This window comes from Poecilia reticulata, linkage group LG1 (assembly GCF_000633615.1).
Source record: "Poecilia reticulata strain Guanapo linkage group LG1, Guppy_female_1.0+MT, whole genome shotgun sequence".
Taxonomy (NCBI): Eukaryota; Metazoa; Chordata; class Actinopteri; order Cyprinodontiformes; family Poeciliidae; genus Poecilia; species Poecilia reticulata.
The window spans coordinates 17957168-17984291 of NC_024331.1; the positions used below are offsets into that span (position 1 = coordinate 17957168).

The following is a 27124-nucleotide window of genomic DNA, read 5'->3' on the forward strand; positions in this document are numbered from 1 at the left end:
TCCACATTTTCTATGGATTCCCCATGTGGAGGAAAGGAGGGCTGATATATGGGTCCCATTTGGGTTTGTCCACAGGTTCCACGGTGGCCCCACATGGGTTTGCCCATGTAGGGCCGCAGCCTACGTGGGGCCTACATGGGCCATAAATGGACAAACCCATGTGGGGCCACCAACATGTAGGGCCCATATGGGGCCCATCTGGTCTGCCCTCCTATTCCCCACATGGGGCCCATCTAGGCATGCTGGCAGGGTAATGAAGACATTGGTGGCATACATGCCAAGTCAATATCAATCACCCTCTTCTAAATATAATTGGATCGTTTTTCCTTGTTGCATGTAGCTTTTCTTTAAAACAACAAGTATGATTGATTGCACAAAAACATTTAAATTCTTTCTTTCTTTCTTTCTTTCTTTCTTTCTTTCTTTCTTTCTTTCTTTCTTTCTTTCTTTCTTTCTTTCTTTCTTTCTTTCTTTCTTTCTTTCNTTCTTTCTTTCTTTCTTTCTTTCTTTCTTTCTTTCTTTCTTTCTTTCTTTCTTTCTTTCTTTCTTTCTTTCTTTCTTTCTTTCTTTCTTTCTTTCACATTTTTAAAACGCCTTAAAAACTTTCCTGCATACAGCAAACATATTCTTGTGAGAAAATTATGCTCCTTGTACGATTGCCAAATTGTCATTTGTAACCGGTAACAAAATTTTTTTGCGATTTAATGGGCATATCGACTATACCTGATGGCACTAAATAAGCTTTCGTGTTGGATTACGACGCTGTAAAAGTCTGATGAGCAAAAAGACGAACATAACATTTAGTAGAGCTACAGCACCCCCTCTGGTCGATTCTATTTTCGTGGGTAAAAACAGTTTGAACAGTTTTAAAAAAATCCCCCCGAAGACGAGACTGTACCTTTCACTGTTCAAATTTCAGGTAGAAATTTCCGGTTCATATCATTACATTGTGACTCCTTTATTATGCTGGATGTTTGACAGTGGTTTGAGTCTATATTTTGCAATTAACAATTAATATGTATTCATGTGCAAATCAGGGATTATTTGAGTAAAAGAGTATCATGTCTATATAATGCAGAAAAGTCACAGAGTCTCTACCGTGTCTTAAATGGGCATGCTGACAGCTGCAGCAGTACAGAGGCTAGTTGCAGAGATAAATGGGAACAGTGGAGGGGAAAAAAAAAAAAACCCTTGCTGTGTAAACAAGAGTTGGGGAAACAGCCACCCAATTGTTTTGCTTATACTCTTTGACATGAATGCTGCTTTCCCTCTCCTGGTATTACATACCATTCCATTTACAGCCCTGATGAAACTGCCAGACCAAAGTTGCCCTTTCCAATTTGGGACTTGAATAATTTGAGGAATTACATTTTTTGCATGCAATGCTAAAAGGGCAACATAATTTTCCCCTGGTGAAAACTGAGTATGTAAATGATTTGGGTTTATCTACATTCTACTAGAATAATCCTGCAGTTGAATAATGCTTCTGTTGTTTATCATTTGATATAGTTTCTACGTTACTTTGGGATTTTGGAGTTTGCTGTGAATTACATGCTGCATCTATGATGCTGCCACAATTTGCACTGTTCAAAGTTATATTTGTAAATAATAATCCACACTTCATGTGAGAAGGTTATCTCATTTTAACTTAGACATATTTTTGTCTTGATAAAGGAAAAAGACGTTGGACATTGTAAACCAGCACAAGAGATGGAACCACAAGCTGAAGACTCTGCACACAGCCCTCTCTGGTCAGGTTCAGAAGGTTCCCAGGAACTTTGTCCCTCTGAGCATTTGGCCGAGTCCTATAATGAAGATGATGATAGTGAATCAGAGGACCTCTCAGGCTCACAAAATACTCATATCCCCTCATCCCAGTCTCCAGAGTGCCTTCAGTTGCAACACAGGGAATCTGCAGATGGTCCAGAATCTCTCCTGGAACAGAGTGAGCAGGAAGAGTCAGTTTTCTATCAAGAAAATGATGACTTTTATTTTTCTGAATCAAGAGAATCTATGACAGACTCTCCTTACATCGAAGCTTCACAAACATCAGCGACCTCACCCCCAGAGTGCCCAGATTCCAAGTCGTGGCAGCATTCCTGCTCGTCCTCCTCCTCCTCTCTTGGCTGTGCTGCTGATATGACCAAGGCCCTGACCCTGAGCTCAGAACGGCCCCTGGGGGCCAGTGATGGGCATGGCCCAAGGACTGAGAACAGGAGCGTTGAATCTTCAGAGGAAGGAGGGAGCAGCGAAGCACCTCCTGCTTCTGTCTTCTTTGGAATTTCTGACGAGGGTGCTGAGCAGGCAGAGACGAGGAACTTGGGGTCTGACAGAGATCTCTGCAGACCGGACAGGCAAAGGGCAAGGTACACACGTAAGTATCTATTTTTCTATCCTACTTATTGAGTTTCAACCATTTTTCTAGCCATCCACATCGCAAAGCATGGATTGAAATCGCCTTTCGACATTGAAATGTTTGTAATTAATAAAAAAAATAAAAAAAAGATGACGTGCTGCTTTATGTTTGCTTCGAGTGCAGTAGATCATTTTAAAATAACATCTGACTAATCAAATTTGTACTTTTTTTTTCTGTCTGCATTTACTACAAATGTGCAAAAAAAGATTTTGTTTTGCCGATAACTTGAAAGTAGCACAATGGGTGCAGCTATTTTCATGCTCTTACATGAGATCTATTTCAGGTGGGCTTAGTGGGGGAGGATTCCCACAGCTTTATTAGTCTGAGCAGGACAAGAATAAAATTTGACCATATGATGAGGCTGGCAGAACCAAATTTGACGGACACCAACATGTGTTACCCAGCCACCCGATCCCTTTTCCAGTCGTAGTACTTGACAGCAATGGAAAGTGAGCCCCTCACTTTCCTTGCCTTTGGATCCCTCATGGGTTAGCTGTAAGTAAATATGATGCTTTTATTAGTGTGCTTGCTGCAGCAAAGAAAGATGAAATTGATTCTTTTTGTAATGCTCAATTTAAATATTAATACCACAAAAGAAAAAAAAAAATGTCTGCAATTGAGCAGAAACCCATCAAATTCTGTGAATTTTAATGTGGTGACTGACCCAATAAATTACAAGATTATGTATTTTGTTTGTTTGTTAGTTTTTTTGCCAAAAGTATTGTGTACACCAATTAAGCATAACATTATGACTACTGACAAATACATTCTGAAACATTTACTATATAGAAATTATGGCTACTGTAAATGGGTGGGATATTTTTATCATATTTTATAAACCTCTTCAAAAAAGAGATTCTTTGAATGGGAAAGCATAATGATTTGAGCAAATTTAAGATCTGCAGTGGTCAGAGTCTATCTAATCTAGTCTAAGGATGCAGCAGTGGTGAACCAACAACCAGATCATTCATATCCATATGATTCCATATGAGCTCCGACCCACCAGATGTGCTAATGTATCTTGAAGAAAGAAACACTGCTTGTGATAGAAGGATGTCGTAATTCATAGCTTGCTGCTACATCACCTCAAACCAGTGGGCGTGTCAATGATGGTCATTATGGTATTGGTGAATGATGTGCATATTTGTACATTTTGATTGTCTCATTGTCTTCCCTTCTCTCTCTTTTTGTCCCCTTCCTGTTCTTCATCTCAGGACTCAGTCACAAAGAGAGCCAATCAGAGAGACACGTGAAGGAGACCAAGTCTAAATGCAAGCGAATTGCCCAACTCCTGGCCAATGCACCCAACCCCCAAAACAAGGGAGCGTTGCTCTTTAAAAAGCGCCGCCAGAGGGTGAAGAAGTACACTCTTGTGAGTTACGGAACTGGAGTTCACGCCTTTGACAGCTCAGGTCAAATAGAGGGCGAAACTGACAAAGCTAGATCTGCTGGTTACAGCTTTCCGGGTTCGAGTGATTCTGATTTTGAGGAGCAGTATTTTCAGCATCACCAGTACCATAATCCAGCTCTGACCTGGGGCAGTGGTGAAGACATGGATGTGCTGCCAGAGACAAAGGGGAAGGGACTTTTGATGTTTGAACAGCGTCGCAAAAGAATCAATGAACTCGTGTCAGAGCAAGAAGACGAGAGGAGTGAAGGCTCTCCTGAGAATGTTTTGAAAGAAACACAACGTGCAAGAATTTATGAAAGTAAAGAAATGTACATGCATGCCGAGGAGACCAATGTGAAGAAGCACATGGATTACCATGCAGATGTTCAAGAGGTGAACCACTTCTCCACTGTGCCAAAACCCATGGTGCCAAACAGAACTGCCAGACCCTTTTTGGGATTTCAAGATAGTCCAACACTTGAACCTGTCACACATGGCTGGACTGGTGGGGTCAGTCCAGCCATGAAGAAGCATGAACTAGCATTCAAGGTCCCTGTACCGATTAACTCCAACCCCAAGGTTTGGTCTCCAACTGGAGACATTATTGCCTCGAGAGATGAACGAATATCCGTGCCTGCCATCAAGACTGGCATATTACCAGAGTCAAAGCGGAAAACTGCAAATAAGCATGCATCAGTGCCTGCAAAAGAATCAGAACTTTATAGCCAAAGCAAAGGTGAAAGGAAGTCTTATATTGAGTCAGAGGAAGACTTTTTCAGTTTGGGTGCCGAGGCTTGTAATTTTATGCAACCCAAACCAATAAAACTTAAAAATCCTCCCCCGGTTGCCCCCAAACCCACCATTAACCCAGCATGCCCACCCTGGAACCCCTCTAGCGAGCCCTATGTTCCTTCAAGGAGTCCGGTGTCCCATCCCTCTCACAGCCCCATTGGTCTTCATGGTCAGCATTATTTACAGCAGCAAGATTGGACTCAACCTCAACAGATGGCTGGCCACTGGGCATCAGATCAAACGGAGGCTTCACTTCAAACACCTGCCAATGCCCGGGTTCCGGTCAACTCTCCTCAGCTCCGTCTTCATCCAACCGCAAATAGCTGGAGTCAACAGCCGTCACTATCCCCTGTGAGTAAGCAGGCCCACAGTCCTACTTATAGCCCAGTTTCACACTCAAAGAATAAATCAGACAGTTCTCCAAACTTGGTTGCTCCTTTCCTACCACAGGCAGAGAAGTCATACCTTCAGACACCAAAACCTTTGGAGGTTTCTCCAAAGCTCAGAGTCCCAGACAGGAGTGTTAATCAGGCTGCTGATGGGACAACTATGGCAGGGAAAGGCGCTAAATTATTTGCTAAAAGACAGTCTCGCATGGAGAAGTTTGTCATTGATGGTGAAACAGTGCAAGCGAACAAAACAAGATCCCCCTCCCCAACCTCATCCCTCCCTAACTCTTGGAGATATTCATCCAATATTCGTGCCCCACCCCCCCTGTCATATAATCCTCTTCTGTCTCCTTTCTACCCTCCATCAGCAGCCAAGCAGCCCCCTTCCACAAGCTCCAAAACCAAGCCCAAGTCCAAAGAGAAACCTAAGTCAACCCCCAAGCAACTCAACGCCTTAGATATCATGAAACATCAGCCATACCAATTGGACTCTACTCTGTTCACATATGATGCAGCCTCTGAGGCTAAAAGCCCCAGTCCTAAACCAACTCCCGTGTCAAAGTTTGAAGTTACCAAAAGCCTTAAGCAAAGAGCCGACTCTTCCTATTCTCCTTATAATCCATCTGAGCCTGCTGGCCAAAGCAAGGCAGAGGCTCCTGCTAAGGCTCATAAGTCGGTAAGTGTCCCAAATTTCTCCGCTAAAAGCACAAGATCAGCTGAGCAGCTTTCAACAGACAAGCATTTGGAGGAAAAGCTTGCCGTCACCAGTGCTGCCTCTCACACAAGCAGCAAGCAAGCACAAGGCTCCCGACCTGCAAGCACGACTTCGCAGCACTCGTCTTCTTTCAGTGACACCATTGCTTCAGCTTTCTCTCCTGCATCTCTCATTGCTAGAGGCGTGCGTCAAATGGCTCCGCGGCCAAAATTCTCTGCTAAGAAGCCGGCAGCGACCGGAAAACAGTGGAAACCCGTTGCTATGCTTTCCTCTGCATAACACTGTACATGGTCATGCTTTGGTGTAGAGGGAGACGACAGTCACATTAGTACATCTGCATCTGGGTGGCTTCACAAATGTCTTAAGAGGATTAGCTAAGTAGGTCTCATGAAAAGTTGCTAAAATAAAATATGTAGCAATTATTAATTAATTAAATAAATAACTTTATTTAGTTTGTTTAAGGTAGCACCATTTGAGAGGTCATCTCAGGGCACTTCTCATACAGAGAAACAGAGCAGTTTTTAAGAAAAGAAAAAGACACATTACCATCCAAAAACATGGAAGACATGACATTAGAAGATAAGTTAATGTTAAATGGTTCTCAGGATGTGCTTTTATATGCAATAATATCTGCAGAGAGTCTTCTTCTAGTCCCTTTAGTTTGTATTTTTAAGAGGTAAGGTTCAATGTTTGCATATGTAGCAGTAAATATTAATCCTGGTCAAATCAAATCAAATCATTTTCAATATTTCTTTCACTTGAAAGCTATTCTGGATAACAACGACTGACCCGTCCAGCCACTTTGAAAGAGCATTTTCAATCCCTTATTCTGTTTGGGGTCAAATCTGTGACTGCATTTCAATTTCTGTGCACAATTTAAAAATTTTTTCAGTCTCATTCCAGACTCTGATTATATCACAACTGATAAAAGACTCTCTCATGTGGTCATTAACAAATCATTTTCAAAAAAAAAAAAAAAAAAAAAGATTTAAATGAAGGTTATATTTTTGAGAGCTGATAAATTACAAATACTTTAATACTAGAAAATTTATTCATGTTATTTGTAATTCAAAATAAAATCTAAACAAATCTGTCCTGTTTGTATCTCTGTCTTTCTGACATATTACTGTTTCTTGAACTTCTTATAGCACTGTGATGCTATTAAATTTTTCCTCTCCTACTTGTTGTCTTTTATGTGTGCTAATGACTGCTTTGAGTGGCCAGCGCTTCCTCCTGTTTTACCACTTCACTCTCTTGAGTTGAATGCACACGTCTCTGTGTTTGTTTCACTCATTTAGCTAAACATTCAGCAAATATGAAAAGCTTGGAACTGTAATCTTTAAGCAAAATTTCTATTAAAAATGTCTTAAAACCTAGTTTTAAGACATTTGAACTATAGAATTGTTTATATCAGAAATCTCAGGCATGTGGTTTATAAAACAAACTACGTGACACGTTAAATATTCTTTTCAAATGGTTTCGGTTTCAGTCGCTTTTGTTTTGTAACAAAGCAGTAATTGCTCAATTCATTTTGATGCAGGAAAAAAAAAGAGAATTAATTAAAAGAATTAATATTGAACAATTCACTACATTTGATGATGCAATTTAAAAATAATAGAAAATGAAATGCAGATTCAAAAAGATTTATATTTTAAAATGTTCTATTCTGTTTAGTTTCTTAATACATAATTTACCTCCCAGTTGCTTCCTTTATAAGCATTTACAGGACACACAAACATGGCAATAAAATAAATAATAATAATAATAATAATAATAATAATAATAATAATAATAATAATAATAATAATAATAATAATAATAATAATAAGCATTATTATTATTACTACTTATAATAAATATGTTGACTGTCATTTATAATATTAATGATATTTATTCTTAATTGTAATAATAATGAGTAAAAGAAAAATATATTATTGGAGTTATTATTAGTGGTATTAATGCCACCAGGACTAGTTGAATTCACAGTATTATTGTAATGGCAGTAGTGGTGTAATCTAAAGTAATTATCTGACCTCAGAAACAAACAAAAAAAAAAACCCGCCTAGTATCTTTTTTTAACAAAGACCTGTAATTTAGGGTTTTATTTGACCAGGCATGTTTGAAAGTAATAACTCCTTGGCCAAGATATTATCTTATGGCATTCCAGTTTTGAACAAATCATAAAATTTTTAGGATAAGGTGAAATTCTTTTTCTAAAAAATCTTAAACTCTAAGCCTGAGAAGATTGTAATTATCGTGGAAAACAACTTAGCTGGGAGGATGTACAAAGAGATTTTCTTCCTAGAAGCAGACCCATAATAAATGTTGTGTTTGGGTTGGATTTTCAAATGAAAGAGGATGACACTGGAAAAATACTAGTTCCAAAAAGTATAAAAATGTATCATTTTTTTACATTCAACTGTTTGTTTTAAGGTCTTTGAAGAAACATGAGGTAAGTTGTGTGATCTTTATATTTTTCCGCTATACTAACATAGCTGAAAAATATTTTCATATTTTTAGTTGTGAGATCTTATATAGTTGTAAGATCCCAACTAATTAGTTGTTGTGGAATCTGGATCCTTATATGTTTTCAGGAATTACAATGAACCTCAAAAAATCTCCAAAATGGTTTCAAGATTGGCTTTAGAAAATACATTTCAAACATGGACTGCTTTCCAAAACACAATATAAAGGTTTTAAAGTCAGAACAAAACCCTACTGATGGAAAACCAGCAGTCCAGAGTTTAATTAATGCATTATTTAACTGACTAAATGCGACATACAGTTTTAACTAAGGTTAAAATGCTGCTGTATTGAAATACCATTCACCTGTTCAGGCTGAAAGAAGCCCAGGGATGGCAGCAGAGTCTGCAGAACTGCGTCTGAATACTAAGCTCTTGATTCTGTCTTTAGGTTTTTGGGAGAAGCCGCTCCCTGAGCCTCCCACAGCGACTGAATTCACTGCTTTCACCTGGACTTCTGTCACCTCTGAGCACGCCTGGAGTCCAGCCAGCTTTTTTTCCCGCGCAGAGGCAAACATCCTTTCACAGGAAACCTTTGTCACCATGGGAGGCAGCATCAAGGAGTCCAATCGGCTCTGTGGACGAGGCCTTCGTGTTCCAGAGTCCGATGTCCTCCATCACGTCTGACGTTATGGCAGCAGCACATCACAGATCTCTGCCCGAGCCTCCGGAAGATTGGAAGCGCCGGGTTTCTCTCGATTCTGCTGCTGTGAGTAAGGGTCACTACGAGCATCTGGCTCCATCTTTCCAGGCACTGTCCTCGAGCAGAAAGGAGAAACCAGCCTTCTACGGGCCCCCGTTCAGACCTGCCCAGCCTTTAAGACCTGTCAGTCTTGGATTCAAAGCGCAAAGTCCAAATAAGTTCTCTCATTTTTATAGCACGTCGCAGAGAAGTTAATATTACTGAGAAGCAGCAAGGGAAGAAAGCTCATGTTAGATGTTGTGTCAACTATTGTGGTTGTAATACAAAAAGGAGGTTAGAGTAGTTTTGCAAGATGCCGTGTTTGACTTAGTGAATCAAATTGTCCTTGATAGAAGTTTTTTTTATTCTTTACTCAGATTTCTTTTAAACCACTTTACACAAGCAGAACACCTCAGTGAAATAAACTGATGTGTGAACAAGCAACTAGACTCTGTTGAGTATAAGAGTAGAAACTGCATCTTTTTATTCAGAAAATAATTTTTAATTCTTGGATTCATCAAAGAAAATGAGATATCTAACAAACTAAAAGCCAGTTTTTCAATGGTATGAAACCAGAACTTAATTCAGAACTAAGCAAATATGTTTTTTGGCTTGTTTTTGGGGGAGTGATTTATTTTGTGTGATTTTTGTTTGTACTTAGAGGGTGAATTTTTAGAGAAGAAGATGAATAAGAAGATATTTAAGTGTTGGTGACCTGAACAGCAGTGTTTTAGATGATATAGTCGTTTTTTTTCACATACACTTAGTTTTTGTCTGTAAGATGAGATTTTTTTCTTACCAACAACATTTATCACCATCAATTATTGTGAAGAATAAACACATGTAGCTTTTTAAGCTACTGTCAGTTCCAGTGTAGCTATAATGGATCATTTTCTTTAAAACGTTTTAATCAAGTTTGCTGTGGACTTTGTTGTGATTTTACATGCAATTTTATTTCAGCTGATGTAAATATCATAATTCTCCACAATTGTATCGGAAGCTCATCTCTGTCACTGCAGCAAAATACACTGAGCTGTTTCCTCTCCACCGACGGCCACATAGACACAGAGCACTGCATATGTTTCTCTATCCTGCAAGGTATTTTTGCACATTTACACAATGTCATTCCAAATGGATTTATGTGTGAACTAGTGTTTGATTCAGTGGTTAACTTGATGAATTAACTTAGAAGGAATAGTTGTTTCAGACATAACTTTGTGTATTATCACATTGATCAGTATCCATACTGTGCTGTGTTTCACAAATAGATTTGTGATTTTGAGCTTTTCCATGATGCAGCCCTGTGATTCTTTCTGTAGTTTTCTTTGGGTTTTTTTCTTTAGTCACTTATAAGACCAATAAACAATATGAAAACTGTGCTTGTTATCCACTTTTTAAAATGTATGGATATATTTTAACATGAAACTCATTCTGTCCTGGGATTCCGCTTCTTTGTATTTACCAATCACACATATTCTAGTTTTGGAAAATAACAGTCTAAAATGAATATCCATGTCTTTGAATTAGCCAGAGAACTGTAAATATTCAGTATTTCATGAGTGTTCTTATCGGTAAATTAAAATTAACCTCCTTGGATAAAGCCTGGAATCTGGTTTGTATTTCGTTTCACTAGAATATCCCAATCAGTAATGTCAGTGCACTTATTGGGTTTAAAAAAATATATTCAAAAGCATACTCATTATCACTTGATTAACTCTGATGTCAATATTTAGATCTGAGAACTGACAAGATCACATTGAAAGCCTTAATTCAGTTTCCTGGCAGCATTCACAAGATGTGTAGGTCCAAGGTTCCCCGGGTCTGTGGAGGAGAAAAGAATGGGGTTGAAGTACCTAATTTTCACCTATTCTTTTCTTTACTCCAGAACCAACTCGAGTGTTTGTTGCTGAAAAGCCTTATGAAAGCCTCATCTGGACAAAGTAAATTATTGCACAGTTCCAGGTGAAAATGAATCAAATTCTACTGAATACATGTGTTCAAATTAAAAGTTGGATTTTTCTAAATTTTTAAAAATTTGATGAATGTATTGGATTGTGAAACCACAAGAAAAAAAAAAATCTTACTAATATTGCTAAGTCAATTAGACAGACACTAGTCAGCAGTTACACAGCATAACAAGAATCGAATTTGTAGAGAAGAATTAGAAACTGCAGCTGCGCACCGTGTCGAGAACCACACCAACTTAAAGGCATGTTAAACTCAAAGTTACGTCAAACCTCAAATATGTGTCATGTCATCCCCAAAAAGACAGAAATAAGGAAACAAGTTTTCTCAAGTGGGAAAATCTTCATTCCCCAAGAACATCCGAGTGGAAATCCACATCCCATCATCTATTCTACTCACTACCCTTGCCCCATGGTGTCTGAGAGTGCCGCTGAGTGTTTGACAGGTTAAATTTAGCCTATTGATGCAAGCTGCATTCCACTCACAACAGAGACAGAGACACACTCACAGTTTGCCTTTAGTGTCTGTGAGCGTGAAGATCAGCAAAGATCACACACCACTGACCCCTTCGTCTCCGTGTCTCCCCTTCAAGGATACGGGCTGCACAGCAGGGACACGACGACAGGTACGAGCGCGTCTTAAAAAGGTGCGCTTCAATAATCTGACGCTGTAACTAAAATCAGTCTGCAATAATGGAGAGTGGTGCTTCAGGGGGGATGAATCCAGCTGCATGTGACTTTTATGTTGGAAGGAAACTAAAGGCACATTTTCACATTTTTGTGTCTGTTTATTTTTTTTCCCACCGGATCACTTCACACACTTTACATACGCAGCCTGACTTACTTGTTGTTTTGCATGTAAAATGTTTCTATAGTTACAATTCCTGTAAATGAACACAACAAAAGCATTTAACTATTATTTGGCTTTTTAACAAACTAGCATTGAGTTCTGCAGTTGGTTAGCAAAATGAAAAGATGGACTTCACCAACAGCTGAGAGCGACCTAATGTTTGAACACTTCTGTTGGCACTGGTGGACATGTTTTATGCATGGCAACTTACACAAACTTAGGGCACGATTAATCCTTGACCTTTCAGACTGGTAATTTAACCTCTAACAAATTTAAAAGAGCATGTCGCTGATTTTAGCCTGCAGTCCCACAAAAGAGGATGCAACTGAGATGTGATTACATAGATATTAAAAGCTCTATGCAGATCCTGACATTACTGTAAAATAACAAACACTCTAATATCACGAGTTATGCTGACAGATTGAATTTCTTTTAATTTTTATTTTTTTGCAAAACACCAATTTATTGTATCAATGCATTTTCTAAAAGTAAAATGAGAACCAGGCTAATGTTATATGAGGGCTTGAGCAGAATTAGCTTTGGGGGAATCACTCACTTTTTCAAGTTCAGATCAGAAAGTTCCTCATTTTCTTCTTTTTAAAACCTATTATGAATTTACACAAGTTTTAAATGGGTATTGTTCTGTTTTTTAGATCATTTTGAGTAGTTTTGTTTGAAATTCTGGAGTTCTGTTTAAGAGAAAAGTGCATCAATATGAGAAGTTACCATTTTAAAAGTTCTTGTTTTAAATTGAATGTAAAGCCTAATTAGGATCAAAGTAAGAAGAAAGGCATTGTGCCTTATGGTAACCAGATTTAAATTTATTTTAGGTAGGAGGGGCCAAAGTTAATTTTGCATTCTAGGGCAACCATGGGCAAAATTTCTTGAGACCCTAGGTAACTCAGCAGGGTGTCCTGATGCCTTAACCATGAGAGTTTCTCTCCAGCCTTTTTGCATCTTCCTTTATGGCGACATCACTCCAGCACTTCAAAATACATATATATATTTTTACAAATAGCAAAATGATACAAAACTTAACTTGCTATTTCCATAAAACCTGAGACGTAGCACTGAATTATTGTCTTTCTTTGCTCACTCACGACAGCAGATTCATCTGTCCTGTTAAAGGCTCTTTTATGTTCTCATTCAAGCCCCAGTTCATAGCAAGACACATGCAGGAACGAGAGGAAGAGGCACTCAGACACTGTGTGAGCGGCGCTCTATGTTGCGATAAGGAGTCAGAGCAAAACAGCAGAGTTCAAAATGTCAGGGCTACTGACCAGTGTGAGCCATAAATACATTGGGATGATTTACTGTGAAGGCTGCCTAATCCCTTGTCGTTGTTCTTTCACTATAGGCTATTTCTAACTGGGTGGGAGTGCTGGTGAAAGATGGGAGGGAAGCTTTGTCAGAGCAACTGTGAAGCTGACTGGGCAACGTGAAGGTCTACAACAGCTGGGGTGCATTCTGTCTGTGCACGTGAATGAGGAAACATCTTGTACCCAAAAAGCTCAAGCACAATGACGGCTTCATTTGGGAACAGGACTCGTGATAAAAATAGAAACTGGGAAAGTTTTGATGAAATTTTATTCGGTTAAAATTGAAATTTTTAATAAAAGTAATTTGAAATTAAACTAGAGAGTATTTAGACAGATCCACAGCATAATCCCACAAAACTTTTAAAATTCACCCAATAAACGTCTATGGAAAATATTCAATTAGCTGTGAAGTGGAAGCAAAATTATGCAATGCTTTCAAAAACATTTTCACACAAAAACCTGAAAAGTTCTCCATGTTCAAGTATTTAGCCCACATGTGTCGATGCTTTATAGAAACACATGTTTGGGGTCTGATTTAACCAGCTTTACATACTGTATCTAGAGACTGATTTTCTCCCATCTCACTTGGCAAAATCAGGTTTACTGAGTTTGGATAGATAGTGTTTGAAATCTTACCAAATATTTGTCATTTATTTGCATCTAAACTTTGACTGATCCCTTCCGGTGCATAAATATATTTGATTTAACCCAGTTGTAGGTTTGGCAGTACATACTGGTTCATTGATGGAAGGTCTGGAAGTTCATTATCCATCTCCATGTTTTGTCATTGGGGGTGATGCATTCAGGGACATTTGTAGTTTCAGTTTTCCACCAGACATACCCAGAGCTGAGCCGCACAGTTATATTCACTCAGATATGTTTACCAAAGTTGCATTTCTCTTGTGCTCCCAGAAGTAGTTTTACTTCACCACATAGCTCCCTTACTTGAGTAATTTTGAAGTAAGGCTTTGAAGTTATTTGTTGTGTAAGAAAAATGAATTTGTTTTACTTGTGCCTTAATCTGAATTTATTAAAGATGTTAGGAATTTTCAGCATTTTTCAAATTTATTATTTAAAAGTGTGATCATTTGCGTGACTACATGATTTCTACAAAATGAATCAGACGTTATGATCAAACAGTTATTCATCAATTGAGTAGTCTTTCCACCCAAAAAAAATAATTTTTTATTTTTGTCTTTTGCTTTTTCTTGAGATGACTACTTTTGCTTTCTACTTAATTATTCTGAAATAATGCTGTTCTTAATTTAGCGAGGTTTTTGGAACTGTTGGCCAGAAATCCTAAATATAATTTTTTTTTTATGTATCTGGAACAAACTTCCAGAAAACTGCAAAAGTAGTCAAACACTGAGTGCCTTTAAATCAAGGCTAAAAACCCACTTTGATAAATTATAAGTACAACCTTTCATTGCTTCTCTTTATTTTGCCACTGATGAAATGTTTCTTTTTTCTATTTAGTTTATTGTTCACCTTTAATTGCTTTGTTCCTGAAATGTGCTATATAAATAAACCTTGCTTTTTATTTGGGATTTCTGTGGTTTTTGTTGCCACACACACTTCAAAGTTATCTAATTTCATTCCTTGGGCCTTCATTGAGTTGCAATTCAAGAATCCCAGAAGGTATTTTTGACTGATAATTGATCATTTCCTTGGTTTATGCTGTTGTCAACCATAACTCTCAGGTGTTAGCAAAGGGATCTGCTTAGAATATTATGTACAAAATTAATAAGCAAATTCTTTTGGGTGTCAGGAGTCATGGACCTGGGAAAGAAGCTCAGCACTCCAAAAGACATCATGCTAGAGGAGCTGTCGCTGCTCTCCAACAGAGGTTCTCGGCTTTTCAAAATGCGACAGAGGAGGTCTGAGAAGTACACGTTCGAAAGCATTCAAAATGAAGCAAACGCTCTCCTGAATGTAAGCCCCCTACTTTTTGCTCTAAATCTCTTCAAATGATTAGATATAATCCAATCTTGTCTACGCTATGGATTTCTGGCGCGGATCTGTATGTTCTTTGAGATAAAGTTGTAGACCACACAGACAATAGCTGTGACAAGCTGCAGCTGTTTCATCTGAGAGGCCGCTTAGGCACTTAACTTGAAGAGCTGCTACCATGTTTATCAGTGCATGATGATAAGCTGTGGAACTGGAACTGGTCTCTTGGTTTAATCTACATAAATGAAGCCACTAAGCAATGCACATTTTAAAATGTCTGGGACCATAGCCTTTCAGATGTTCCTCAATATGCTGTTTTGCAGAATGACATTTTGAATCAGAACACACACTCTGTGGAGATTAAGGTGGAGCCGCCGGCAGATGGAAGTGCTGCAAATTCAGCTTCAGGTAATTGTGCATTTCATTATGCCTATTTCCTTACATATGGATATTAAATATTTCAACTTGCACTTAATAATAATAATCATCATCATCATCATCATCATCATCATCATCATCATCATCATCATCATCATCATCATCATCATCATCATCATCATCATCATCATCATCATCATCAATAAAATTATCGAACACAAATTATTCACTCCAAGGATACTTTTAAATATTTAGAAAAAATAAAAATAACTAACAAAATAAGTGTTTGATTGAAACAATAGCAGAAATTATTATCAGTTTTATGTGGTTTTATTTTCCGAAAATTGATTCATCTTAGGGCTGTCCATAAAGATGTTTTAACCAGAGAGTTCTACTTATTGTTACCATTTTTAAAGCCCTCCAGTCCTTCCGCAATGCTTTGGTGAAGCCTTAACTCATTATACAATGAGCGCACACTTGAAACGTTCTATTTTAAGTTGCCACTGTAGCTATTTTAATCGCATCCACTTTGAAAATTTCGGGCTGCAGAAAACAGCTCTAAAAAAAAAACAAAAAGGCCTTGTCGGCAATCCAAACTGATAGATCAGCCTGTTGTGATACGGAAGCGGTTGTCACATCTGTCTCTCTTTTTCCGCAGACATGGCTGCAGAAAAGCTGGACACCCAGCCTGTGCATAAGACTTACCACTCACCGTGGGAACAGGTGATCCTTAGTGACCCCAGCCTTGCTGAATCTCTGCAACTCAGAATGCCAGAGCCAGAGCCGCGGCAGGAGCTCCCTGAATACAAATGCTTCAACCGGTGAGAAAACGACAATAACTCCATAAATCCAAAAGGGAAGGCTATGGCATGCAAAGCAATCAGTATGTTGCTCTCAACTGCAGGGTTGCCACTCCTTATGGTGGTTTTGAGAAAGCTCCAAGAGGGATCACATTCAAGCTCCCGGAGGTGGACCTGAGCCCGCCGCAGTACCAGGAGCTAAGTGACCCCCAGGCCAAGCGGCCCACGTTCAACAGGACGGCCCAGGGCTGGATATCTGAGGGCATTCATCTCATTCTACCAACTATCACCTTGGAGTCCTTCAGTGTGCCTGAGTCTGATGACCTGTAGAGGATTCTACTGGAACACGGGAACACAACGCAGCCTTTAGCGGTCAACCTGCAGAACGGGACAAAGGAGGGGGGGTCTATTAGTTTCACCACTGTAATTTCTTTACAGCATTTAATATAACATCCAGTGAACCTGACAGAGAGGTTAACTTGCCTGTTTTCTGACAGTAGTATTTATTTTAATGACACATTACAAAATTTGCATTCAATATCCGGAAGAAGGCTGTAAATAAACAATATTCAAATGATAAGATGAATATTTTATGTACATAACATTTGCACATTTGGATATATGCTCTGTACAATAAAGTCATCATCATTTATCATTTAGTGGGAGTTTTCAGGGGGTGGGGGAAGAATATACAGAGTATATAAATGCCTGTCTGCAACTATGTCTGTTAGATACAATTAAGCACCAAAGCAGCATCAAAATGTTTGGTTAAATAATAGATTAAGATTAAGAAGTATTCTGAGTAAAAGCAGGACTTACATATATCCTATCATCTAGTTCATCCAGGTCCTACAAATCGGGTAGTGCAACCTTAAATACAAATTTATTACACAAGATGTGATTTACTGAAAACTAAAGGCCAAAACATGAGAATGTAAACAGCAATGTGATAAATAGCAGCCTGGTGCTGCTAATCAAATGCACTTCACTATCAGATCAACAGCATGTGTCTATGAAAGGAGAAGCTTTGGGGCCTGAAAAGTCTGCAGGCCTTTTAACACAACGTGAGCCTGGAGTAAGGAGCAATCTGGAAAATATTCCAAACACTTTCCAGTGTCCACAGTAACAAACATCCAAGGTTCCTCTGTCAGACAAACCAGAACATAAAAAAATGCTAAAAATCTAAAGAGCTTCATCATAGACAAACCCATTAAAAAACCTTTGAAGGTGAACTTAGTTTTGACCTTTACTAGAACAGGTGAAAGGTCATATATTATCACACAGATGAGTTCTGCTAAAGTAGTTCTTTGGGCAATTGGATCATGTAACAGGCAGTGATTTTTGTTATGTATTTCTGTTAATCAGGTCAGAAATGTTTCACTAAATTTTAAGACCTGTCAATCAGATGAATATTTTGTGTTAACAGGCATAAGCCCCTAAAGAACTGCACTAAGTTTTCATCATGATCATACTGTATATTGTATGTACTTGAGCCATTTTGTTGCCATGTCCAAAACATCAAGTGTGTGAGTAGTTCAACCAACAATAAAAGATGAAATAAGTTCATTTTAGCTTCTCTTTTAAGTGCAAAACATTCGGTTCTTCAGATGAAGCTTTGCACCCAATGTGGGAAGCATTCACAGTGAGCAAAATTGTCTTCATCAGGGTGGGTCAATCTGGAAATCAATGATGAAAGAGACATTTTATAGCGAAAATTTTCACATTTTGTCGTGTCACAACCACAGATTTAGTGTATTTTATCGATGTTTTACAGGCCACCACAAAGCAGTGTAAACCAATATAGTGAAATAAAAATGATGCATGAATTTCTAAATTGTTTACACATAAAGATCTGAAAAAGGTATGTGTGGATTTTGACTGTATGTACTTTTAACACATATATGTCAATCTGCGTGTTTGTAATAATAATCCTGCTGGAATGTAAACGTCTGCCCCACTTCCAGATTTTCTCACATGATTGATCCATGATTGCTGTAACATTCACGTCGCAGTGGGGGTGAGGGAAGATCCGGAGGTTAGTGGAGGTGTCATGATGCCCTCCACGAGACGCTGCCCTGGGCGGTTGCCCATGTCGCCCATATCTGAAACGGCCACTGCAGCTAAAATGCAAGAGAAGGAGATAAATAGGATGAAGTTCCCAGGGGACAGGCTTTAGGATGAGTTAAAACATAAGTTACATTAATCAGATAGAATTTAGGAACATTTTCTTTACTTTTGGGATATTTATGGTACATGGTGGAAAATAAATATAACCACAGTACATGTGGTGGTGCTTAATGTAATTTTTTAATAATAATAATAAAAAAAAGAAACTTTAGGAATCTACAACAAAACTGACTCATCTGTAGTGACTGCACGTGGATTGTGCAGCGACATTATGGCTTGGCAGTTCACAGAAACCTGCAAAAAATAAAAATAAATAAATAAAACAGACATATCTATCTCCAAAAATAGCCTTTAGAACATCAGCATTGACTTTGACGGCTGATCTGAAAAGATTTCCGGTGTTCCATATCTGGCAAGACATTTTTTTTCCCCCTCTGCAGACATACTTTATAAATAATACAAAAACTTCTCTTTATGTGTCCCGAGGGAGGTTTCAAGGTTTATGGCACTAACACATTTGACGTTAAAAAATATGCTGTGTCACTAAAATAAGCCAACAAATTCTTTGTGCTTTTTTCACACACCCATCCCTCCCTGCGGATTGCACATCCTTGTCTCTTTCACATAAATGTTTTAGGGGGAAAGAAAATATTGCACACATCTTCATATCTTTAAACGAACAGAAACGTTTCTGGTTGTTTTTTGTTCTCCAGCAATCGCTGCCACTGTTGAAATTGACTTAGACTCTGAGATAGTTTACATAAAACCCAACGAAGACATCAACAAATTTACCTGATATTGACTCATGATTGATTTTAGTTCTCACATCCCATTCTTTTGTTATTAACTGATAAGCTCAGGTCAACTCAGTTGATCTTAGTTTTTACCAAAATGACTTTGATTCAGATTTTTTGCAGCCCTTTCTGATCCCCACATATGAACATGTGCAAAAGATACAAAACATTAGAGTTTCACACTTAATTACATTAAGACCTAAACTTTAATGGAAGAATTGGGGGGGATCTGTTGATATGACAACCCTTAGTTCTGTACCATGCTGGGTATTATGGAGTCACAAAACCAAACCATTGATGTAATGAAATTTGTGAGAAGAGAGTCCCACTCAATAGATTTAAATGCAACCCATACAAGATCAAAACATCAATCTTCATAGATATTCTCCGTGCAATCTAAGTGCACTTGGGCTTTACTTAAAGAGAACTTAAAGAGAACTTAAAGAGAACTTGGCAAGTAATTTAGCCTTTAGTGGGTTGAGTAGGCCTAACCAAAGCTCTACGCAAATAACCACTATCCCAACATGTTTTTACTCAAGTAAAAGTAAAAAGTAGCCATCCAAGAAATTGCTAAAGTTTGAGTAAACAGTATTTTATAAGGTTATTCAAGTTGTGAGTAACTGATCATAACATTTGATTGAATATTTAAACATGACAGATAAAAATATTGTTATTTGCAAATTTTGGTAGTTTAAGATTTTCTCTACATAAAAGTCATAAAACAAATACAGTAGGTGGGGTATAGATATTAGAACAGGACAAGGTACTTCTAATTATTATATCTACTGTTTAATACAGCAGGCTCACCAGATAGAAAATAACAGAAACATTAAGTTGGTGAATAAATAAGGTGCCTCACTTTAGCATAAGCTATGTTATGTGTGTGTTTTTGGTCAAAACATTATTGTTAAGGGAAGGAAATTTTATTCAATTAAGAGAAGCAATACTTCATAATAACTTTACCCAAGTAAGAGTAAAAGGTATAGTGTAGTAAAGAAGCAGATTTTTTATTTTTCAAAAAGTTACCTAAGTAAATCAATCATATTTGAAATGAAAAGTTGTTTTACAAACTATGTTAGTCATAAAGAAAACCTAAAAGATACAACACTTTCACATAAAACCACAATAAAATCCACAGATGAAGTTCCAGGGTATTGATACTTTTACAAGCTACTGTGTTTATCTGGGCACCACTTTTTAAAACCTTTCTGTGTCTCTGTATTTTAGGGAGCAGCACCAAAATCTGTTAGAATAAGACACACAGTTCAGCGGGACAATTGCTGACTGCAGCTTGCATCAGCTTCTTTTAGTCCTCCTGTCTCCACTTATAACCTGCGAAGCTCTGCAGTCTTTCCCTGCCAGGCTCTCCATCTGCCCCATTTTTTCTTTTTTTTTTTTCCTTTCTATTTTTTATATATATTTTTGCAATACCCTGTCTTGCTTACTGCAGCATCAGAGTCCCTCGGATATCGACAGTGCACATTTACAAATTTCAAAAGCTCAATAGAGAATTGTGATAACAGATCAGTGTCTTTTGCACTTTATGCACGTTGTGATATAAATGTAAAAAAATGCAAGTTTATTGCTCTCATTTGTTCACTTCAGTTTTTCCCTTAAAACGTGAATGTTGATTTGACGTTTCACTGAGAGCATCTCCACCAAACAGGAAGGGGTTAGTCCCCACAGTGCTGCATGATTATGAAACCAGTGCGGTCATGTGATGTCTTCTCTCATCACCATCATGACAAGTTGGAAGTCTGACCTTCCTCCGGCACACAGTTTTCCATGCAGGCATTGAGGATTGCAATGGAGCGGCAGTGCACTTGAGGCTACACTAGGGGCGGAGTTTGACCTCTCAAAATTTCAAAACATCACTAATCCGCGTCGGACATTCTGGCACAGGCCAAGCATCGGTACAGCATTTTCAGAAAAAAAAAAAAAAAAAAAAAAAAAAAAGGAGGGAGAGAAATTTTGTTTCCTACACGGTCGGTACCACACCGAGGCTGGGGAAGGAGGAGTTGGGAATGCTGCACGGATAGTACCGCTACATGCGCCCCGGATCCCACATCTGCAGTGATTTCTGCCCGGGTTTGTTATCAGCATTCTGGGAAAAAAGTCGCGGGATTTGGCGCGTTGACAGCTGGAGCGCCCTGCAGACTTCAGTGGAAGAGACCCGACCGCGGCTGTTGGAGGTGAGCGCAGCGGCGTTTGGTTGCCTTACTGTAGGCAGAAATGCAAGTTGCGGCATATTTATTTCTGGCGGTGTAGCTGAGCAGGAGCTGGAGAGTATAGAAGGGCTGTTCTAACAGTAGGAGTAAGAATCCTACAGTGGCAGCGTGCTGGTTGAAGCTTTTATGAGCTTAAAAAGCAGAGAATTAGAGGATCCGATCATTAAATCTCGTTCAATAAAGTATGCATGCCCCCTGCTTGAACCAGAAAGCAAAGATGCTCGATTATCGGAAACATTACAGGCCTTTAAAAGCGTCACATGGTAGGTGTTTAACACATAAAGTAATACTAAACCATTTGACTTTATGGTGGACACATTGGTACACAAAAATATAATAATAACAGCTTTGATTACATTAGATTCAGTATAGCTTAATCTTATTTTGTGCTGCTTTGTTGAGCTACATGTTTATATTTGATCATACTTATGTAATTTGAAGTTTGCCAAGTAACTTTCTATTATTAATCCAGCAATTTATTTTAACCATGCACTATAAAAACTGTTGAGTTAAAACCAATCTAGTCCTGGGTAAAGTAAGTATCAATTCAACACAGATTATAAGTCTCATATAGTTATTTTTAACCACCCCAATGTGTTAAAGTCAATTATCTTTAATTGTAGTACTGAGAGTGAGATGGGGGGGAAAAATCCATTAACATGCATTACTAGAAAAAGTTAAATAAAAATATTTTATTTTTGGCTTATTTCTTTATTTAAAATGATTAGGAAAAAAACACACCTAAGATAGAAATCCCCCCCCCCCCAAAAAAAGTATCTACTATTAAAATAAAAAAAACAAAACTCATAAAACCACATAAAATATTTGTTTTTTGTCCTCCTCAGGTCAGAGCATCTTTGGTTAAGTTCCAAAGTTGATTGAATTTCAGAAATAATACAACTAAAACAATAGTACAAAAATAAAATGGCAAGACAACTGTGACATAAATATTACACAATTTGACAGAAAAACAAACATGTTGGGGAGAGGAATTAAAATGCTGCAATGTCCTTTTTGCGTTAGTTTTCAATGCCTTATTTTTACTGCAACAACCTTAGACTAAGGTTGTCAAATGGTAGTTTTGTTAAACCACCATTTGAAACAATATTCAGTGTTCTTCAGTTGGACTTTATCAGCATCCCACCCACCCACCTTTCCTCCTATCAGTTTGTGAGGACATCTCTTATACCCAATCCTCTTTAGGTGGCTTCTATTTCTAACATTTTGTATCCTTTTCAACTGAAGCCGATCTTTTGCTCATTTGAATGCATTCTTGGACTCACTGATGCTCACAAACCAGATCCAGCTTTTATTCTTAAGACCATGACATGTTACTTAGCATGGTTTCTCCAGTTACTGATTACTATCTTCACTTAACCATTGTAAATTCACTTAACCATTGTAAATACATAACATCCCAGGTGAAAAAAAGTATAGGCTACTTTAGTATACTTCAATCATACTTAAATTTGTGAAAGTACACTTTAAGTATACTAATTATTAAGTGTACTACGTATAAGTATATCTGAAGTATACTAAAAATACACTTGTACCAATTTCGAAATTAGTACTTTAAACACACTTAAACATAATTGTGCCAAAGTACACTTTTAATATATTAAATAAAAATATACTTTAAGTGAACAAAATATAAATAAATATGTATGAATTTTTAAGTGCCTTAATAATCTTTTACTATTTATTAAAATTGCATACAATAAAAAAAGGATAATCATGATGTAATTTTTAAGAAAGTACCCAATCAATTTTCAGATGTGTGATGTAAAACCTTATTATCAACGGCATTAGCTCCAGTTCATACCCCAGACCAGATAGCGGCGGTATTGCACATTTTCATTTATTTAAAAAACGCCACAAAGAGAAGAAAAAACTTGACGCATGGAAGATAACAGACGCTGTTCAAATTCGCCATTTTTGCTCGCACAATGCCTTAAAAGTAGAGAGGGCCTTGATAATAGTTACTAATTTTGGTAAATTCAAGCTAGTGACGTCCTAGTTCGAGTTAGACAACAACACAACGGGACAACAACTGAAGGAAATGAAATGTGTGTCACAAAAGGAGCCCGGGGGGACGAAGGCTGCTAAGTGCTGCTAGCTGGTGGTAAGTTTGCTTATTAATTACCTTCATTTAATTATAAACAGTGCAGTAAAGATATATAACTTACATTGGTTTCTTAAATAATTATTTTATCAATTGTATTGTGACTTGTATGATTATTACTATAGCAATCATTCAGCTTCATGTTATAACTGCATGGAGGCTGTTTGTTGCGACTTATACTTTAATTCATAAACTAACCTGGTTTTAATTAAGCTCCATAAGACAGAGAGACTTTGATATTGTGAGATTGTTGTTCTAACTCGTTCATCAATGACTTTATCTTCAACATATGTTTGCAGTCTAACTAAGCAAATGAAGATGAAAGAAAAAGCCAGAGAAATCGGATGTTAGGAAACCTAAAGACTTTCTGTCTCAGAAGAAGCTCTGACTCCACCAGATCACCAACCAGCTCTGAGGATGAACCTCCACATCGTTTTCATGACGTAAGTTTGTTTGTTCAATGAGGAGATAGCTACATTTTCAACAACAAAAACTGGTGTGTTACCAACACTAAGTGCTTAATAAACATGATTTGATTTAAAGGTAACTGGAAATAATTTTTCTCTTCTTGTTAATCTAACATTTATCTTTCTTTTTTTTTATTTGTTGTTAACTTTCAGGGCCCTGGTGACCTGTCCAGGGTGAACCCTGCCTCTCATCTGATGGCTGCTGAAGATGGGCACCACCAGCCCCCTCACCACCCTGCAAGGATCAGTGTGTTCAGATCATGGATTGAAAGATTTTAAGGTAGTTTGTCTCCTTAAGTCCACACTTAAAACAGCTTCATAGTTGATGCCAACATCAACTGATTCTATGATATTGCTGACTATTTTTTTTCTACTTCTAACATAAACAGGCAAAGAAGACACCCAGAAATGTTTTTCCACCCCAGGCATCCGGTCCCAATCATCATAGTTCTTATGATGTCACATACATGGCAAGTCCACAATGTCTTAAAATTGTAAGTATTATTTTTTTATTTGTCATTGTTCTCTTTAAATACAAATACTTTCTCTGTTTAATTGCTCCATTGTTCTTTGTTGTAGGTTCCTGTAAGGTGCAGTCAACGGGAATGTTCTGTCATTGATCCTCACTTTTATGTTTTATTGTCACACTTTAATTTTCATGTTCATGTGTTCACTTTTGATGTGTAAAGTGATCATTTATGTAAAGTTCATAAAGTTGTGAGTAAAATTGGACAATTTTAAAATGTCGGTAATAAAACAAAATATTCGAATTACCTTGGGCATCTTGTGTAATTAATCTTTCCATGTAATTGTAGCCTAAAACAATGTAAGCACTGTAGTGTAGTTATGCATGTCATGTACAAAATAGGTACATAGGAATATTAGGACTTTCATGAGTAATTAAAATTGTAGTTTATTATCAATAGCAGGAAATCAAAAATAAAAATTAACTAATTTAAATACATTACTAATATATCAATAGTATATTTAAAATATATTTGAAGTAGCCTATATTAAATATATATTTTTAATATAATTCTGAGAGAATTATACTCAAAATATAATTATATCAAAATATAATAATAAAGCTCTGAAATATATTTAAAAAATATACTTTAAGTACACTTGAAGTTGTTCCAAAAAAGTACATATAGTATACTAAAATATACTCCATCCATCCATCCATTTTCTTTCACCCTTGTCCCTCAATGGGGTCGGGAGGGTTGCTGGTGCCTATCTCCAGCTGGCGTACTAAAATATACTATTTGTTGTAATTTAATACTATTTAAATACTACTAAAGTATACTAAGCACAAAATTAGTTGTTCCAAAGTAGTACAGTTTAAGTACATCGATAAAAGTATACTAAAGTATGTTAAAATTTAGTATTCTAAAGTATACTTTTTTCACCTGGGATGTTAAATTTTGTTGAATTCTTCTCCTGACTGATACCTTTCTGTATGGGTATATTGTTTTAAACATGTGTAGCATCTCTGTAGACTGTGGCTTCTGGTAAAAGATACAAATTAGCATCTCAGAAAATATATAAAGCATTTGAATTATTTTTCCTCTTTACTAGACCCACGTTAATTGACTACAGATGTGAAGTCCAAAATAAAAAAATACAAAAGTGGTTTAAATATGAATTAGCTTAAGGATGAATATTTGAAACATGTAGGAAAAAAGTTAAACTTTAGGTGGAGAAAGTTAGTAAAAATATTAATTATGATACATTGTTTACTAAAATCTGGTATACAAGTGAAGTTTACTGTTGCATGTTAAAGGCCAATGTAATTTTATATGAATAACCTTGTTCTTCACTGTGAACTAATGTCCTAAGAATAATACACTGACTTCAAGATTATTATACAATATTATTTTGTCATATTTGTGTTTATTATTTGATTCTGTTGAATCAAGTTGTTGCATTTTTCACAATGGAGGTCTCTGGTTAATTCTTGTAGCTTTTTCTACTAATCCAACACAGTCCCAACAGCATGAACCAGGAATTTGGGTTAATAAATATCCCAGTTGTTTTTTGTGTGGCACAAGTACCACTAGAGGCTGCCTCTAGTGGTACTCTGAATACCAGAGATTATTTTGTATCAAATATCTGTAAGATAAACACAAAGTGATATAGAAACAATGAGGTTTGGTGGAGAATAAGATAAGTTGCCCAAGGACATTGATTTTTCCTTTATCAAAAAAAATTCTTAAGAGAGGCTGAGAAAAGCATATTTCAAGAATGTCTAGTATGAAATGAAGCAATCAAAAAGAAATGTATGCAAATGGCTACTTAAACTGCGTTGTATTTTGTTTCTGAAGTCACAATTTCAATTAAGGAATGACATCAAACCCAACTTAACTGTGCTCCGATCCCAAGTTCGAAATTCAGAGGGATTTACTAGTTTATTATTAACTACTGACCAAGTTTCTGACTGTTAGCAATGTGAGCTAATAATAGTGTATTTATCTGCAAATATCCAAATGTTGGCCACACCTTTAACTAAAGATGGTTAAACACTACTGTGAATATGAAAGACTGAGTGAAATACAAATTGTTAGGAGAACAATTAAACTGCATTTTATATGCAGTGTGGCCATCTTGGATTTTGAGATTGGGAGTTGGTGAGAAACCTCAGACTTTCCCACTTGAAATTCCCACTGCTCTGTTCAGCTCCACAACTAGAAGCATGGCAATTTCAACTTCTAAATAAGAATGGACCATCCATTTGAGGTTAATTTAAAGTCTTACAAGCAGTTAATATCATGCAAAATATTACACTCTTAGCATCTTAATTTAGGGTAAATCTAGTCTCGGGGCGTCAACAATGATATTCCTGTGTGAAACAACAATCTTACCCTAAAACAATCTCTCAAGCAAAGCAATGCAAGATTTGAAGAAAATATAATACTTTTTTAAAAACAAAAATAATACAAAAATAAAGAAAGTACATACATTTTCCAATTTAGGGCACACTTTACATCCTCAGATGTAAAGCATCATCCTCAAAGAACGCAGTTGATAAAATAATATGCTTTAAAGGTGTTCAGATATCAGAATGCAGTTTTTATCCTAAAAGAGGAAGTTTAAGAGCAAGCTGCATGACTCAAACAGTAGCAGACAAATGCTGAACAAGTCATTGAATGTGAGCACAAACAGATGTTGCTAAAAGGAACCAGAGCCGATTTGTGAGCAGACTTGCATGTCTTTAAAGTT

At 37.1% G+C, this 27124-nt stretch overlaps 3 protein-coding genes across 4 annotated transcripts in view; all 3 read left to right on the forward strand.

Moving 5' to 3' along the window:
• The first annotated feature begins 1592 nt into the window (after nucleotides 1-1592).
• On the forward strand, nucleotides 1593-10283 carry synpo2b (synaptopodin 2b). 2 transcript variants are annotated; one of them, XM_008411491.2, is made up of 3 exons: nucleotides 1593-2374; nucleotides 3631-4949; nucleotides 8616-10283. In XM_008411491.2, exons 1-3 carry the CDS (start codon nucleotides 1711-1713, stop codon nucleotides 9120-9122), a joined length of 2490 nt encoding a protein of 829 aa, XP_008409713.1. In that variant the 5' UTR covers nucleotides 1593-1710; the 3' UTR covers nucleotides 9123-10283. The 2 variants fall into 2 exon arrangements, with proteins under 2 accessions (XP_008409713.1, XP_008409704.1); XM_008411482.2 differs by lacking the exon at nucleotides 8616-10283 and having other exon boundaries at nucleotides 1628-2374; nucleotides 3631-6695.
• A 930-nt stretch (nucleotides 10284-11213) lies between these two features.
• On the forward strand, nucleotides 11214-17733 carry myoz2b (myozenin 2b). The gene is made up of 5 exons (XM_008411503.2): nucleotides 11214-11496; nucleotides 14808-14971; nucleotides 15313-15397; nucleotides 16026-16188; nucleotides 16272-17733. The coding sequence occupies exons 2-5, from the start codon at nucleotides 14813-14815 to the stop codon at nucleotides 16495-16497; spliced, it is 633 nt and encodes a 210-aa protein (XP_008409725.1). The 5' UTR covers nucleotides 11214-11496; nucleotides 14808-14812; the 3' UTR covers nucleotides 16498-17733.
• Nucleotides 17734-21042: 3309 nt separating this feature from the next.
• Nucleotides 21043-27124, forward strand: part of usp53b (ubiquitin specific peptidase 53b) — a 28873-nt gene continuing 22791 nt past the window's right edge. Inside the window, exon 1 of the mRNA XM_008411514.2 lies at nucleotides 21043-21280. The gene's annotated coding sequence lies outside the window, so the exon portion shown is untranslated. The remainder of the gene's footprint in view (nucleotides 21281-27124) is intronic.